At 50.3% G+C, this 16,347-nt stretch overlaps 8 protein-coding genes across 8 annotated transcripts; all 8 read right to left on the reverse strand.

Annotated features, from left to right (window-relative positions):
• Window positions 1–831: 831 nt before the first annotated feature.
• HO173_010747 (uncharacterized protein) lies at window positions 832–4,212 on the reverse strand (the record flags this gene model as incomplete). The annotated part of the gene is made up of 4 exons (XM_037312632.1): window positions 832–1,732; window positions 1,787–2,088; window positions 2,140–2,845; window positions 2,897–4,212. The coding sequence occupies 4 exons, from the start codon at window positions 4,210–4,212 to the stop codon at window positions 832–834; spliced, it is 3,225 nt and encodes a 1,074-aa protein (XP_037160480.1).
• Window positions 4,213–5,463: 1,251 nt separating this feature from the next.
• On the reverse strand, window positions 5,464–6,393 carry HO173_010748 (uncharacterized protein; the record flags this gene model as incomplete). The annotated part of the gene is made up of 2 exons (XM_037312633.1): window positions 5,464–5,787; window positions 5,887–6,393. The coding sequence occupies 2 exons, from the start codon at window positions 6,391–6,393 to the stop codon at window positions 5,464–5,466; spliced, it is 831 nt and encodes a 276-aa protein (XP_037160481.1).
• A 1,313-nt stretch (window positions 6,394–7,706) lies between these two features.
• On the reverse strand, window positions 7,707–9,760 carry HO173_010749 (uncharacterized protein; the record flags this gene model as incomplete). The annotated part of the gene is made up of 4 exons (XM_037312634.1): window positions 7,707–8,895; window positions 8,949–9,279; window positions 9,338–9,471; window positions 9,519–9,760. 4 exons carry the CDS (start codon window positions 9,758–9,760, stop codon window positions 7,707–7,709), a joined length of 1,896 nt encoding a protein of 631 aa, XP_037160482.1.
• A 1,237-nt stretch (window positions 9,761–10,997) lies between these two features.
• On the reverse strand, window positions 10,998–11,372 carry HO173_010750 (uncharacterized protein; the record flags this gene model as incomplete). The annotated part of the gene is made up of 1 exon (XM_037312635.1): window positions 10,998–11,372. One exon carries the CDS (start codon window positions 11,370–11,372, stop codon window positions 10,998–11,000), a length of 375 nt encoding a protein of 124 aa, XP_037160483.1.
• A 73-nt stretch (window positions 11,373–11,445) lies between these two features.
• HO173_010751 (uncharacterized protein) lies at window positions 11,446–11,706 on the reverse strand (the record flags this gene model as incomplete). Its single annotated transcript, XM_037312636.1, has 1 exon — window positions 11,446–11,706. One exon carries the CDS (start codon window positions 11,704–11,706, stop codon window positions 11,446–11,448), a length of 261 nt encoding a protein of 86 aa, XP_037160484.1.
• Window positions 11,707–13,224: 1,518 nt separating this feature from the next.
• Window positions 13,225–13,785, reverse strand: HO173_010752 (uncharacterized protein; the record flags this gene model as incomplete). The annotated part of the gene is made up of 1 exon (XM_037312637.1): window positions 13,225–13,785. The coding sequence occupies one exon, from the start codon at window positions 13,783–13,785 to the stop codon at window positions 13,225–13,227; it is 561 nt and encodes a 186-aa protein (XP_037160485.1).
• A 48-nt stretch (window positions 13,786–13,833) lies between these two features.
• HO173_010753 (uncharacterized protein) lies at window positions 13,834–14,334 on the reverse strand (the record flags this gene model as incomplete). The annotated part of the gene is made up of 1 exon (XM_037312638.1): window positions 13,834–14,334. One exon carries the CDS (start codon window positions 14,332–14,334, stop codon window positions 13,834–13,836), a length of 501 nt encoding a protein of 166 aa, XP_037160486.1.
• Window positions 14,335–14,793: 459 nt separating this feature from the next.
• HO173_010754 (uncharacterized protein) lies at window positions 14,794–15,276 on the reverse strand (the record flags this gene model as incomplete). Its single annotated transcript, XM_037312639.1, has 1 exon — window positions 14,794–15,276. The coding sequence occupies one exon, from the start codon at window positions 15,274–15,276 to the stop codon at window positions 14,794–14,796; it is 483 nt and encodes a 160-aa protein (XP_037160487.1).
• Window positions 15,277–16,347: the final 1,071 nt, after the last annotated feature.

The raw sequence follows: 16,347 nt of genomic DNA on the forward strand, positions 1-16,347 counted from the left end.
GATGTGCGTGGTCATTTCGTCTCCATTCCGGTATGAAATTGCACGTCCCCATTGCTCGAGGTCCTATTCTCGTTTGTCAAGATCGATTTCGCACCTTCACGATTGTCTGCATACACACATACACACATCCATCCATCACACCGCTCCGCTCATTCCCAATCCTCTCCACAGGCCCGCATGAAGCGGGCCCTGCGCTGAGAAAGAAGTCTCCAGTCGTCACTGCCGGTCTGCCTAATGCTAACGACCCGAAGGAGGTATTGAGATGCAAGAGGCCGACAGGCAATGATGGCATGAAGACCAGAGGTCTTGACGACATCGCTGTCTCTTTCCTCGGTTGAGCCCCCAGTGTCCAAAAAGTGTCTAGAGGAGAAGGAGCGATCAGTAGTACTTTGCGCCATTCTAGCAGGTAATGGTTGTAGTCGAAGCAACGCAGTTCTTCATAACCTCATACATGTAGTCACAATCAAGCGCGCAAGGCATAGTGGAAGAGAGTCTATCTATGCATGCTTTTAGCAATTCAAGCGCATCGTGCATCGCCATAGCAGTGCCCATGGGCAAGCGAGGGAGCATTGGATTTGGAGCCATCTATGCAAACGGGGTATCGTCGCAAGCGCCGTACCTATGCGTCCTGTAAGCTTACGCCGGATATGATAACTTGCTCAACATGAGGGTAAAGAACGAAAAGTCTCTTCTGCTCTTCTTGTCGTGTCCAGCCTCTTCAAAGTCATAATACACACCGTCACCATACACCATAGCCATTCCATCTTGATCGTATCCCATAACAATGCGACAAAGCGAGATCCTGTTTGTAGAGAATACAAGTGGGCTGATTCAGTCAATCATGACGGGGTCGTTATTGGAACCGGCTGCGAGGTTGCGGGCAACCTCTGCGCGTCTCTCCTCGGTCAATGGTGCCATTTTGTACGATGTCGGCCTCTGAGACCTCGGGTCGGAGGTTGCTGACGAATCAGCAGGTGTTTCGTGAAGAGGAGTAATTTTGTATGTTGGGTTTGTACCTGAGGTCGAGGCAAGAGGCACAGGTCGTGTCGGCAGGTCGTTCAAACGAGGACCATTTCTTTTTGCTGTACCAGAAGATGTGGGCATTGTCGCTGCAGGCGCCAATGCCGATGTTCTTGCACTGTACTGTGCGACCAATTTCCTTTTAGTTCCCTTGCCAATCTTAGGGGGAATTCCTTCCATATCCGGATATTGTTGCTTGAGTAAGGCGGCCCTGTTTCTCTGCTTTTCATCGTTCGTGGCCTTGATGCTCTTCGCAGGTTGGGTGGTAGGTACTGTACTCGCATCTTTGGGTCCTTCCTTGGTGGCTGAGTGATTGGTTGCACTCTGCGTGTGACGGAGAATGAGCTTCTTCCTCAGACCTGGAGTTATGCTGTTAGGTATATTCTGCATAGTTGGGAACTTCTTTCGTAACGCAGTAGCTCTGGCCGCGCTGCTTTGTTCCTTTCTAAACTCCTTCACATCTGCTGGCGTCGAGGTAGAGACATTTGCAGCTTTCTTCGAGGTTGGAGTTGAACCTGTGTGTTTAGCCTTTTTTCTTGATTTTGCATTGGAGGGGTGATCGGAATGGGGAGGTTCGGCTACGACACTGCTTATCGACGTCGCATCTCCAGTATTGTGCATGTTTGCGGTTGCGGTGCCTTGCATCCCACTCGATGGCCAAACGTTGCCATACCATTGCACGTCTGCTCCGATATGATCATCGGACATGTCTCTAGTTTAGAGACATCTCAGACAACGTCACGAGCCAAGGAGGGAGAGTGCTTACACAACGTCTTTTTCTGGGGTTCCCCATCGCAGCCTATACAAGCGTCGCAGATGGTCTCGCTGCCACACAAAAGACTCGTAATCACCTCCAAGCGACCAATCGAGGAGACTTGGACGGTTGGGAGTTTTCATTGCTTCCAGTATTTCATGGTGCGCCTGGGCGAAACGATGAAATATTTGCATTACATTCTTGGAGCCACCTGAGATGTCATTGTCAGGCTTGTTCGGGTCAATAATGGCAAGACGATCAGCTTTGTTTGCATGATACACAGAGCCTCGGAGGTTAGGACGCTGATAGGCGATCTGCACACGATATGTTAAAAGACATTGGATCGTACATATGATATCACATACCTTGTCGAAGTATCCAGGCGGATCCATTGTAATGCCCGTGCGCGTAGTATCAAGTTGGTTGCCATAGAAATCTAGGAACTCGATCAGGATCTCCCCCAGGTTTTGCTCGGGAATCAGCTCTCCGCTCTGTACGCGAGGCATGTTCTGCAGAAGGCTTGTCACCAAACACGTCACAGAAAAGCCACCGAGGCCACCGTGCTGCACTTCGTTCATACCTCGCATCATCAAAAATTGCTTGATGATCATAACAAGTAGTGGCATCGCTGGGAATTGCTTCTTCCAGAGGGCGAATGTATCATTGGCTATGACTCCGGTGTTATTCTCAAAGGACACATCTACCTTGATCATAGTAATCTGATCGACGAATTTGACCAATGGTACCTTGGCGCCAACGATGACTTCCACAGTGCCTTGCTGAGCTATATCGGAAGACTTGATGAAATCACCGAAGCGAAACAATTGTTTTTTGGTCTGGCAAACAACCTTCTGTCCTGAGGATCGAAAGCTGTTGGAAATCACGACAACATCCATGTCGGCATTAGGGAGGTATAAGCCAGCGGCAAAGGACCCGAAGGAGTGAACATTGCAATTGGGAACCTGGCTGCTGACGACATTTTGTAGGCGGGTCAATAATTCCTGGCGAACAATTTGCTCGAATTTTCGAGGCCGAACGAATTCGTAGAAGTCGCAGATTTCCTTGTGGAGCCTGTATACATTCGTTATGCCTTTCTGTAAAATGACTCCTGCTAATACTGACCTGAAACCTGCATTTGCTGTTATTGTGTCCGATCGACGGAGCCAAGGAAGTGGATCTGTTTCTTGGCCTGGCACCCACTCGGAGAGAACGGACCCATTTGCTTGTCCGAAACCAGCCTTCTTACGAGGTCGGATCTTTTCACCCTTGATCTCGTCGTTATGGGTCCTCTTGCGATTCCCCAATGCACCGTCATCGTATGGGAGGGAGGCAGATGAATTGCCTCCCTTTGGATGTTCTGTCCCGCGTGACAGCTGTGTATCAAGACCAATTTCCTCTGGGACGAGGGGGCCAGTCTCAAAAAAGGTAGGCGGCGGACCCAGGCTGCTGGCGGTCTCGGCTTTGCTATGGGTCCCGGGAGCATCTTCCGAGGCTTGGCCGTGAAGGTTTTCAAGATGACTGAACTGCTGACGAGGTCCTGATGGCGCTCCAGGCACACCAATGCCGTAATCATCTTGGTCAACAGGGCTTGGGCTCGGAGGCACCTCATCGCGAATCGAAGTTTTATCATCTTCAAACCCGAAAGAGATGAAGTCGTCATTAGCAGCCACTTGGTTATGTTGTGATGCCTTTGCACCGGTATGGAGGTCGGATTTGCGTATAAGCTTCACAACGTCTTTTCTTTTGCGCGCCTCTTCATCGACTGGAGGCAGAACGGTGTATGGATCTGGATTTGACCACTTGGGCTCACTGTCTCCATCAGTGCCGTGACGCTTGCCCGAGCCAACAGTTCTGCGCTTTTTTGGCGGTTCAACTGATCCGTCGCCGTTATGCTCTGCGTCGTCTGCGTCTGAGTCAGACTCGTCCATGGGCTCATCATCGCTGTCAGAGATATCTTCTGCAGGCATATATCTCCTGATGCTAGCTTGCTCCTCTGTCATGCCAAGTAATTCCTCCGAGCCTGTCTCATTGCGTTGTCGAAGCAATGGGCGATCAGATGGAGCGACGTAACTGCCGTAATTGCCACGTCCACGATGGAAGTTGTGAGCTCCTCGAGGGCGGTTTAGATTCCTATTATCCCTATGTTGATCTCTCGGTCTCGGCCGACTGTTTTCCTGCATTGCATATGGTCTGGGCCCGTTGTTTCTGTTGTAGTCTGACTCCCGGGGATACTGGGGCGCACCATCATTGTTCCGAAACGTAAACCCAGTCTGTGGGTATGTGTTGAAGCCCTGAGGCCTCCAATCATTGTTGCGGTATGAGTCGTATGGCGGGGATGGGCCGGGGGGAAGAGGAGGCATGTCGCGTGGTGGAGGAGGTGGAGGGACATTGTGGTACGAAGCCGGTTGGTGACCGTAATTTGGGCGATAGGATGACATGGTCCACTTGGTCTTCAATTGAAGAAGGTAGAACGGATGTTGTGACAGTGATGACCTTCCTTGCTGTTAAAGTATGACTTAGTTGCACCAAAGGCTTTATTGGTGCGACAATAGAGGGTACTTCAATAGGTAGCGTCGGAGTCTCGAGGATGGATCTCGTATCCTGGAAGTCTTCGAAATCGAGGTTGAAGCTTCTATGACTGGCTCACGAGTCTAGTCTAGCTGGCTCTTCAGTAGCGAGTGATGCAAGCCACCGACACTACTCAGTGAGAGTAAAGAAGAATGAGAAAGTCACGTACTCGCTCATGACCGTACTGTGCGAGAGCGTGTTGTGTGGAGTTGCGGGGTGAAAGGTTGACTCTGTTGCAAAATCTTGCAGGGCGTCATTTGAAGATACCATTAGTGGTCCCCGCTAACCGCTTTCGACCACCTTTCAGCCTTATCACTTTCTCGGTCTCGGCAAATGAAGGAAGGTGCCAATGACCATTCCCTGCCCCTTTCACGCGATGGATCAGAGCGAAGAAGATATTGAGAACAATGTCAGTAGACGGTCAAAAACGAATACATCACTCAAAGTTGATATACGCCCAGGACTGAGTCAGCGTCTGTGCTGAGTTGGCTACTCTAATTAATCCGAGATGGAGCTGTTGTTGTCTCTACTATCTGACAGGGACCCTTCAATAGTTTGGTGCATGAAAGCTGATCTATTCATAGTCTTTTCCTTTCAGCATAATCGACCATGTCGTTAGGAAGATTGATCCCAAGCGACCCGTTCGAGGCACAATCCTGCCAATGCCGCAACAGTTCAACGGACAGCAGCAATACGGTTTTCGTGTTTCGATGCCCTCGAAGCATATAAATCGATCGAGAGTTCCTTCTCCTTGACAAAGAACCCTCATAGCCGGCGGCTATCCTGAGAAAGACATCTCAAGGGAAGACGCGGCAACAGTCCCCTTCTTTCCTGCCGTCTTTAACCCTTCCTGGAAGCCACCAGTGTATACTACGTTTTGTCCAAGGCTTGCGAGATGAGATATCCGTCACAGCCAGTCGATCTCCTCCCGTAGCTTCGTAGATCCCATTTCTTGCCTTCACTTCATCCAGTAAATCCCCGATGCTTGCCGCAAGGACACTGGCATGAGACAACAGCATTGTGATATCGAGCGAAGCTTTTGAACACTGATAGAACAGCCCAGAAACCCATAGTTGGAAAGAGAAAGACTTTTATCTGGCACACACGGCACTCTACAGCGCTTAACCAGGATATGAGAGCCTGCTTCGCGGTGGAAAGGACAAGATGGAGTCGTGGCTGAGCACGCCTCTGCTCGAGGTCTCTGAGGCAGCAGGGAAGTCGCGCATGGTTGGAAAGTAATTATACTCTGGTGACGGAAACAGGCACGGCGAAGGGGCCGATGGTGTTAGGTTCATGTCGTTGGGAGAAACCGATGCAAGAGCGACGGTTCTCATCTCGCCAAAGACACTGCCCGGGGAGACGTATGCTGAATCGTTATGAGGATATTGCGACCGGCTGTCGTTGGGAAAGGACCGAATAGGTTCGAAAGACGAGGTCAGGGAAGACTGCCGTTACATTAGGATGCTGTCAATATTATACCATCGTATGAGGCAGCAAAAATTCATCACAGCCAAAGAATGGAGAGGGACCATGCTGTTGCTTACCTTCAAAGGGGAGATCTCAGCCAGGTCTCCGAAATCATACCAACGATTGATATTGTCAGCGAAAAGGCCACGACCCTCGGAGCTCGGCAGCGAGTAGGGGATATGAGCAGCACCTTCGAGCAGCGTGTCGATGGATATGTTGCCCATTGTTGCTGGCTGTTGGCCCGTGCTGTTGTCAAATGCTAGCGGCTGCGTTTGTGCCCTCGAGATCTGGCCTGGAGATGGCGTCGAGGCGGGCACCTGACTTTCGCGTTCATTCTTATGGCTTTTCCGCTCTCTTTCCGATTGTTGGCGGTTCATCCGGTCCGCAGTCCGCTTATTCTTTGTGCCCTTTGGCCGCCCGATCCGTTTGGAGACGCTGTAGATGCAGTCATGATCAGAACCCCGACATCCTTGACATGGCGTACCACCAGAGCACTTCATTTTAGCTTGGTGGCATATGTCGCACGCGGTCCGGAGCTTCTTTGACAGATGCTTGTTTGTCTCTTGATCCTGTGATGTCGACATACTGGCGTGTTTGAGGGAGGAAACCGTATCTGGGCGAACAGGAAATGATGACTCGACGACTAAACGATGTGCTCGATCTGGGCTACTCCAATCAAGAACATAGGACAAACGCCCAACTCCACGCAAGCAAGTTCAAATACTCTGCAGAACGGTTCTCGCTTTACTTGGTGTTTGATGTTGTATTCAATGTGGGTGAACGGTGATAAAACAAGATGGGAGGAAGCTTCTAGAGATTAGGCGGTACCTGCCGCTGGATAAGTGTGCATCGGGCGGACCGTTAAGAATGCAGGGTTTTGGCACAGACTATCTCGTGTCCTATCACTGATCATGCCGTCAGCTTAACGGGCGATTTTCTCGACATTCCATAAGGTTCCGGGAAACGTCTGATCGTTGAGAGATAGCAAGATAATGCCAGCGAGCCAGGTACGAGATGAGATACCTCCTTCGTTTTGCCTCATCTCGCGTCATTCTAGGCATCAAAACAGCATTCAGGACAAAAGTTGCCAAAGTCAAAGGATACCACTGTGCCAAGCGGCCAGCCCATGTCCCAGGGTGCACTTGGGGGAAGGCCCGTTCCTGCACGTTGCGCCCGCATGACGCTAGTGCACGCTTTAACGCTGATTGTTGATGTTTAACGAGAGTAATACCAATTGGTTCCCCATTGGGCCTATCATATCCTCAACGAGCTTAGCAGACCCGCTGCCAATATGCAGCAAGGTATGGGAAATTCGGTACTGTCAAGTCCAAGCGGTAAACAAGGAAGTGCAGTCGACTTCAACGAGGCGTCTGTGGCGAAATGAGCATCTGAAGAATCTTCATGGCCGTGTGGTGATGATCACTTGCATGAAACTATATATGTTCAGCTTGATATGAAATGCAGAGAACAAAAAGAGCAACAGACCCGTTCGCTAAAGGAGCAAAACGAGAGAGTGTGATGTCACACCGGCTTGATATGGTATGTAAAAAATACTGAATTGCAATGATTAGTCGTCATCGAGAGGATTCCGGGACCGGGATGTCTGTGGCTATCACAATTCTAGTGTTCCCAGGATCTTTCCCCCAAAAGTCAAAACTGATAATTGAAATAAGTCAGGCAGCTCATTAACATACAGCGTATCCGTGACTGTCGTGGACTTGCTGTCGCAGCAATGGCAGCTGGGCTGTGGGCAAATGTTGAGCATTTGGAAGCTGAAATCAACATGTCGAAAGATGAAAGGGAAGCATTTTGTGAGTAGAAGAGAAGTGTATATTGACAAGAACATATATATCGTAGGACACAGAATTCCCATCCCAACGCACCAAGATGCTCCACATCACCTCTCAAGCTCTATAAAGTGTTTCCAAACCAACTCTCCCAACCAACCACCAAGACCTCTCCTCTCCCTCTTCTGCGCCTCATCCTCCTTCCCCTGTCTCAGATCCTTCTCTTCCACTTCCACAACACAAATCTGCCCCCCTTGCCCCTTTCCCCGCCATAACAACCCCACACAAAGCACCTGCAATCCGGCAAACGCTGCCAAAATCTTCATTTGCAAATCATACCCCTCTGCAAACTTCTCCAGGACCAACCTCTGCATATCCAGTGGGAATGCCCTGATGGCCTCCGTACTCTGCAGCACTGCAGCCAAATGTTCGGAGCCGATTGAGTGGGAGAGATGCGAGGTGAGGTAGCTGTTCATGACCGCCGAAGCGAGCGCGAGGCCGAGGGCGCCGCCAAAGACGCGGAACTGGAGGAGCGCACCGCTGGAGATTGCCAAGTCGCGATGCTCGACGACGTGCGGTGGGATGACGAGGAGCATGCCCCACACCATGCCTATACCGAACCCGGAGAGGACTTCCCAGCCGTAGATGACGGATGGAGCAGGCGTTGAAATGTCATTCGAGGACAGCGTAGAGAAGAGCGAGAGACCGATGAGTTGAACGATTGAGCCTGCGAAGACGAGGTAGATGGGTGCTATGCGCGTGCGCATTGCGAAGACGTTGATCAGGATGCAGCCGAGTGCGATCATGAAGTTGAAAGGGACTAGGCGGATGCCGGCGCCGAGGGGGGAGATGCCGTTGACGGTTTGAAGACGTTGGGGTATGTCGATTACGATGATGTTGTAGGGAATACCGGAGAGGAGGGAGAGGATCAAGGTACCGATCCACGCCCTGTTGAAGAGGAAGCGCCACGGGAAGATTGGCTCTGGGCGCCAACCGTCCCCGGTGACCATGCGCTCGTTCAGCAGGAATAGCAAGCCGAGCACCCCGGATAGCACAAAGAGCGCGATGGCCGTTTTAGAGTGCCATGAGAATTCGTTCGGTGCTTCGAGGAGGACTGTCACAAGGAGCAAGGTAGCTCCCAAAAGGAGAAATGCACCGGACAGATCTAGTCTGGCTAGTGACGCCTTTGAGATCTTCTGCCGGAACCCAGGAGTGACGTAGAATGGCTGGCTTTGGTACGGGAAATCCGCGGGTACAGAGAGGTAGAGGAGTATAATGGTGACCAAGCCGGCGGGCACACTTCCCTCACAGTCAGTCAAATGCTCAAACAAGTGATGAGGGAATATGCTCACTTCAGTAAAAACACCCATCTCCAAGTCGCCTTCTCAGCGACACCACCACCGATGACTGGTCCGGCCAAACTGCCCAGTGCGCTTGCTGTGGCCAGCTGAGCGGCAATGGAAGGATACTGGCTTTTAGGTACCATCTCGTAAGCGATCGTCAAAGCCATTGAGACGCAACCTGCGGCTCCGATACCTTGAAAAACACGGTTTACAATCAGTTGTGTCATCGTCTGTGATGCGCCGCAGCCTGCGGAGAACATTATGAAGATGAGAGTAGTAGCCAGCGTTGCTTGTTTGCGGCCGAAGATGTCGCTGATTTTGCCCCAGATGATGATCATGCCTGTTCGGCTCAATTAGAACTCGGCCGTCATACACCCGTTAGCCATGCGTGATCTTACTAGTATATGTGATTAGATAGCCCGTTACAACCCATCCTCCCTGCTTAAAGCTATGCAAGTCGTCGGTGATCGATATCAGAGACGTCCCAACGATTGAGACTTCGATGTTGACAAGGAAGAACAAAAGGGCCACGCTGAAGGGTCGTTAGCGGAGCCACAACAGCGGTCCAAAGAAGCTGACCTCAGAGACAAGAAGTGCAGCCGCCATCCTCTTAGGTAGGTCATGCTTTCTGCACCTAGTGCCTTTTCGACAAGTGACCCTTCGGACGTCTGGAATGAGGTAGGTGTAGCGGTCCGCTCAGTAACGGTGACCTCTGCAGCGTCTAATTTATCCTCGACTAATCCCTCGGACATGTGGAATGATGCCGGTGTAGCAGTGCCTTCGGTAACCTCCATGGCCTCTGACTTTCCCATCTCTGTCATCGTAAATCTTCAGCTGCTCCAGCCACAACCGCGTAGACAGGTTCTAAAAAGGAGAGCCTGCGTTAATTTTCTGATATAAGCAAACAATGATGATTATGGCCGGCCGAAACAATGTCCAGTCAGGCCAAGACCGCGATTCGCAAGCAATAGAGCCCAGCTTTGACGAAGTTTGAGAAGAGAAACGGAGGTATGCGACGATTGAGCAAATATTAATGGTTCAAGGTCAACTTGAAGTGGACAGGGAATATGTTGATATTAGAACTGATAAGCGAATATGGGGCGGAGGCGGGCACAGCACAACTCTTCTCATGCAGGTCATATATAAGAACTGGGGAATTTATTATGGAATCGGTGAAAGGATCAACAGGCAAAAGTAAGCAACGGCGGCACATGTTAGAAGAAGCTTGTATCATTATGCAAGATTACAGATTACCAAAAATCGACAAGAAGTACCTAGGCGTAGTCGGACAGAGCCCAGATGCTGCGAACAGAGTTGGTCAGGCTTGCCGAGAGGGGCCCCTTCACACCTTTGCAGGACATTTGCTTGATCATCGCTGCAGTTTGAGAAGCCGTTACCAATTTACCATGCAGTAGGAAGGAGAATCGACGAGGGCGAAGATCCATGCCTAGGACGACAAAGAGTCAAATAGTGTTGTATCTTGGTCGGCTTGGCGAGGTTGGAGAGGCGTATGAAACGCTAGGTAGTGTCATGTTCAAGATCTAAGGTATAGGGCTGAGTCTCAAAGAGCAAAGTAAGCGATGTTCTATTATTAGCATTGTAACAACCAATTCCCAAGATGACCAGGCCTACATCTGTATTTGCTTTGGCTCTCAAAGCCTTTGTGTCGTGGCATTGACGTAAGGCTGAGGAAACAACAAATTGCATGACTTCTCACAAGCAAAAGCCCAGGAATTAGTAGAATCCTAACCAGCTCCGCCCCCAAACGCAACTGCCGACATTGCTGCATGTATATCAGACCAACAATAGTATCGTGAAACCTATTTCTTACGCGTTTCACAAAGTGGACTCTACAGTAGTAAAGTAACGTCATGTGGTTCGATTGGAATTCATCAATCGATCAGACTCCAATCGCACACAAGAATGGCACGACACCCTCTACATTCATCTTCCCTTCATACCAGACAACAGCCCTGACACCTCCTCAAGCCAAGCTTTGAATCAACGAAGCAGCACTGGTGTGGTCCCTATGCGTCGCAGTGATGCCGCTTGCATCTTTTAGAAAGCAACCCCCCCCAGGTCTTGCGGATTCTTATGGTAGTCCAGAACGAAAGCCATCCCATAACAGGCTGCATTCGCGGTTTGGGTCCCATTGCTGGTCTGGTAGTAGTTGGAACCCGCACAAGTCTTCATGCAATCCTCGAAAAAGTAGACAAAGACCCCAAGAAAGTCAGCACCGTCTAGGTCGGAGTTGCAGTAGACATTGAATTCGGTATGTGTGCCAATTGTGGAGACGTAGGTTTTGCTTAGATTGTCGCAGTCGCTCGTCGGCAGGGTAGACTCGGTGGCGTTGGTAGTTGTAGATATGGAGTTGGTTGTGGGACATGAGGAGTTGTCGGAGCTTTGAGGGTAGGAAGTGACAGGTTGGGCCATGGTGCTGGCATTGCTGAATTTGGTCAGCTGAATATCCCGAATAAGAGAGGTAGATGGTCACATACCAATGCCCTCACTTCGCGGCCAGCGAACCTCCTACACCCGCTGCGACAACAGCAAGCATCGCGACTACGGCAAGGGCAGCGCTCAAGATAAAGGTGGTAGGTCGAAGGCCGCAAAAACGCTTACTGGGCGGACCTGGCTCTGATGCCATTGGTATCTGCGACGTCTGTGCGCCACTTGGCTGACGGTAGTAGGCATAATTCTCACTCTCATCTGGCTTCTGGTAGGAAATAGGCGACTCGTTGCGTCTGTCAAGCTCGAGACCATTCATGTTTGTAGTGCTCGCCGTTCATGTTGCTATCGAGAAGTGGCTGGCGAGAAGGCGACGAGAGAGGGAGGGGCGCCATCTTGTGGGGAACGGACCAGCATGGTTCATCGCTATATGTTACGCTGAGGCGCTGGCGAAGGAGCGAAGGAATGGAGCTATCTTGAAGTTCGCCTCCGAATTGTTGATTGTATGGCGGCTGAGAGCGCTGCTGGTGGGAGGGAGAACTAGCTGTTAGTGCCTGGTCCACGCTCCTTCTTGAATTCTAATTACCCGAAGTTCATCTTCGCAACGTCCAGGGGGCTCTGGCCAGGGTGAATTGGTATAGAAAACCAAGAGGACATGATATCATGAGGAGATCAGATTAAAGAAGAACATGAACGGGTGGAGCGAACTTTTGATGTCTTGGCAAGCTAATCCATTTTTTGTTAGCGCCTCGCTTTCGCACTGTTGATCGCTTTCCGATTGAAGATCGACAATACATATACCTACAGTCATGGAATAGCAACTAGCATGGTGCGCAGAGTGGGTAGTCAGAGAACACTGATAGTTGGGAGAGAATGAGGGATGTCTTACACATTTTTCGGTACACACCCAATACAGGCAATATTGACGCCGGTTCATAGCCCGAGAGTGGCTAACGTCAGTGGGATGAGTGAGTGAACATGAAGCATGGAGACGAAATCACAGAGCGGTCGATGAGTTGTGGTCGTCCATTTTGTACTCTCAATCGTTCAAGGCAAGCGCTGTAACGCTGACAATTATGGACGGTTAAATTTTCCAAGTCACCATCAACAAGCACCTTCTGTCCGAGAGAACCTTGCATATCATAGTTCAAAATCTTAACAAGCAAGCGTGAATCTGGACAATGAAGGGCGATGCACTTTCTAAAACGCTCTATCGTCTCAATCAAGCGAAAGATCGGTTCTGGTAAATGAATTAAGGACGGGTAGCAACCGATCAGATGTCGTGTTCGAAAGGCCTCTAATTATTGTGTAGGGGGCGTAGGTAACATCTTCGAGCATTGAACGGATTATGCGAGGTTGATTAGTAGCATCCGAGGAAATGGGCGAAATTTTAATGGATCTGTAGCGAACCGCAGTATCTCTAATTCAGCACGAACTCAGCCCACTTTCGCAGATGAATCCTATAACATCTGGCCGTGAACGTCTCATTCAGTTCGGAAGACAGTCGGACGAAGGCGTTCTGTCTGCTGTCTTTCAACGGACTGTATCCATCCTTCCGCTGCTGGCCTCGAAATAAGAGCGCAAGGAAACGGAGCACAGTGCCGGACCTGATGCAGCTGTGTTAAGAGTACGTTCAATGAGATGGCTACAAATGAAAGAGATAAGCTTAAGGAACTATATTCGATGGGCAGGCGGGGCTCTTGCTCCAGACTTTCGGAAGTACTGTCGATCTTGCACAAAAGCGACAAACCAAACGTAAACACTCGCCAATCAGAGCTGATGTAATGACAGTAAATGTCGCCTTAACCCATATTCAAATTTGAAGAATGATTCTTGATTAAGAATCGTTCTTCAACCTAGTGACCTGCCCCAGCAAACCAAAAGCTGCCCTTCTCTCGCCCTTCGATGGTCCCAACGTATCTTCACCATCACCATACTCTTTCACAAGCTCTCCATACCTGACTCTTTGCTCCAAGTATCTTGCTGATTTCCTTGCAGCCACCGTGTGGCCTTCATCGGCGAGGACTTGACCAAGCGCTGTGTTTCGGGTGGCCGCGGCTATCTCGCTGAAAGTACTGTCCATTGCGACTCCGTTGTGCTGGAGGGCGTATAGGCCTGCAGCAAGACAGCAGAGGGTTGCTAACAGCCCAAGGCCGTAGGTAAGCAGGAGGAACTCTGGGTTGTACTCGTAGAGGATCTCCGCCGTAGGTGAGTGGCATGTTGTGTTGTACGTGGGTGCATTCGCAGCAATAATACTAAGCGTGATGTTCGAGAGGAGTTCTGGTATTCCATTTATGAAGTTATGGCTCACTGACCAGTAGAAGGCACTAGAGTTCCCAAATTCGTTGTCGGATGAATTAGGATGGGCATTTGCTTGGATCCCATCTAGCACTGTCATGTTCACGAGATTGGAGAATCTAATCTGGGTGCCTGAGAAAATAGGTCCCTACATGGAGTTCTCCGAAGTCTCTCCGTAAATGCTGCCTGCGAGGCTGGAAAATAGTGCTGTTGCCGGGTCCAGATACTGCGCCTCTGTGGGTTCAGTGAGGTCAATAGGACCGACGATACTCATTGGAGCGGATGAAATCATCGTCGTATTGATAGATGAAATCCCGTTTTCGAAAATTACGTTCAGAGAGTACGTCGTGTTTTGAAAGGTGCACGCCAATGTCCGCCAGGGTTGGTTGACCTGCGCAGGGTTGAAGCCAATCATCGATGAGACTGTGATTGGACTGACGCTTTCGTTGTTCAGGTATTGTATCCATATCCTTGAGAAAACCGAGGTATAGATATCATCCTCGGCAGCTGCGTAAATTGGACACGTTTGCTCAAGGGAATCAGGGCTACTAGGCGAGTTCCAGTTGCGCGGCAGTTCGTCCACCCTTGCAGAAGTGTTAAGTTGGAAAGTTAATGAAGAAGCATTGTATCGAGGCTGAGAAATAATCATCTAGTTCGGATACGGCTCACAGTCAATTCCAGACCCGTAGAAAACATGCTGATAGGTATAGTCCGCAGGGCGATGGAAAGGGAGCTATGCCATTGGCAAGGAGGACATCCATAACAATGTTCCACAGTTCGCTTTGTTGCCCGCCTTGACCGAATGTGGGGACCGTACATGGCAGTGACTGCTTGACACCATCTTGGTTTACCTCGACGGATAAAGTTCAATGTACAACGACAGGCAGAGCTGGCGACAACCAGGTGATAGTCGCAAGCGCCATGGCGACTGGGGCGCATCGAAAACAAACGAAGAATAGGAACCCTAGAATATCGCTTCGTAGATTGAGCAGCTTGTCCATTGACTGAATCTTGATATGATGTCGCCGGAAACTGTACCACAAGGTATGTTGAAATGCCAGACCGACCGCCAGAGTCCAAAAAATCTTGACAATCAACGGATCACCGTTTAATATGCGATTTGCCCAGGTTTGAGAGTCTGATGAAACCTGCTTGCCGTCCAAGAAGTTGAACACCGAGTGATGACCCACTGCAAAAGCATAAACCCAAAGACCACTAGGCCGAATAGCAAAGAGGTCGATCTCCGCATTGGGCCCTCTAACGAAAGGTGGCTTTTGGTTTTAGTGTCTGCTTTGGCCCGTGTCCGCTCTTTCATTTGCATTATCGTTTGGAACTTGTTCAAGGATGGTCCACGGTGCCTCGGCAATGTATCTTCGATAACCATGGACCGTGTCTCTCCTGCTAGACAATCTACCGGTTCGGGTGGTGCCGAGGCCGGTGAGCAACTCGCTGCCCTATCATAAGCCAACCATGTCTGGGATTCGTCTTGGCCGTGGGACACAGGCGGATAGGTGTTTCTCCCAACAGGAGACACAGATCCCGAGAGTGGAGGGACGCCCTCGCTCGGTGGCTGTTGATCACAATTTGCCATAGTGCTGAATCAGGGTCATGCAACGGTTGAGTGCCAGTAGTGCACATCAATTCAGACGGTTGAACATGTGGGAATCGAGGCATTTGTATGAGTACGTAGAGTGAAGCTCAGCCTCGACTCTCTGCGCAACGCTGCATGACGCTAGACAATGATCTCAAACGACTCCCCTGTGCTTTGCACCTCCATTTCAGCTTGCCGGGCTTCTGCATAGTATTCAACATGGCTATCTCCGTGGGGTTCTCAGATCACCATGGGGTAGAGCCGACTTCCACAGTATAGTTAAGATGCTTAGACTGGTAGTGGCTTGGTGGACGTATCTGAATTTGGGCTGTAAACCTAGCAGCTCTGCATCAGACCGATGCCCGCTTCTGCAAGACAAGCTAGAATTGTAGCGAAGCAATTGTCTGCTGTTTGCCGCTTGGTAGCTTCGAGCCCGACACTGTGCAGTGGACAATACAGCTCGGACATCGCAATGATTGGATCGTTCAATTACGGTCATGGCAGTCAAGCCGGGGATCGTCATCATTGATGTGGTGTGGTGAAAAGACAGGGCGTCGTGGTGGCCTAGAGATACAGGCTAGCTTCCCTAGAGTGCCCGGGGCCGCTCCGACACTCCCTTATCGCTGCCGGCCCGTCGCAGCGGTGGGTCCCCAAGGCACAACAATTTCAACCGTCGATGACTCGAACGGAATGCCCAGGAAATGACAATATTACTCCGCTCGTGGGTAATGCGCGGCCCCTGGCGTTGACCTAGAAGGGAAGAGCCAATTACGATGCCGTTGAGCAAGGTCGTTGCTTCGACAGCCCATTCATGGTCGAAATCTTGTGTATGACGATACACGGTATGTACGATATAAAGAGATCTCGCGTCTACGAGAGTGGGTCTCCTGTGAAGCCCGCACCCAACGCTTGCACAGATTCTAGTTTCGAAGTAGTTAGTCATTATCTTTCCCTCTCATTTTTATTGAGCTCTGTATCCACCACAAGCACCTCGTCCGGCCTCCCCACGTAAGATCGAAGCTCATACCGAATCTTATTTAGCCTCTGCTGCTCTTGCATGTACTTGAGCTT

The sequence above is a fragment of the Letharia columbiana genome (genome assembly GCF_014066305.1).
Source record: "Letharia columbiana isolate WasteWater2 chromosome Unknown Sc0000052_s0, whole genome shotgun sequence".
NCBI classification, from domain to species: Eukaryota; Fungi; Ascomycota; class Lecanoromycetes; order Lecanorales; family Parmeliaceae; genus Letharia; species Letharia columbiana.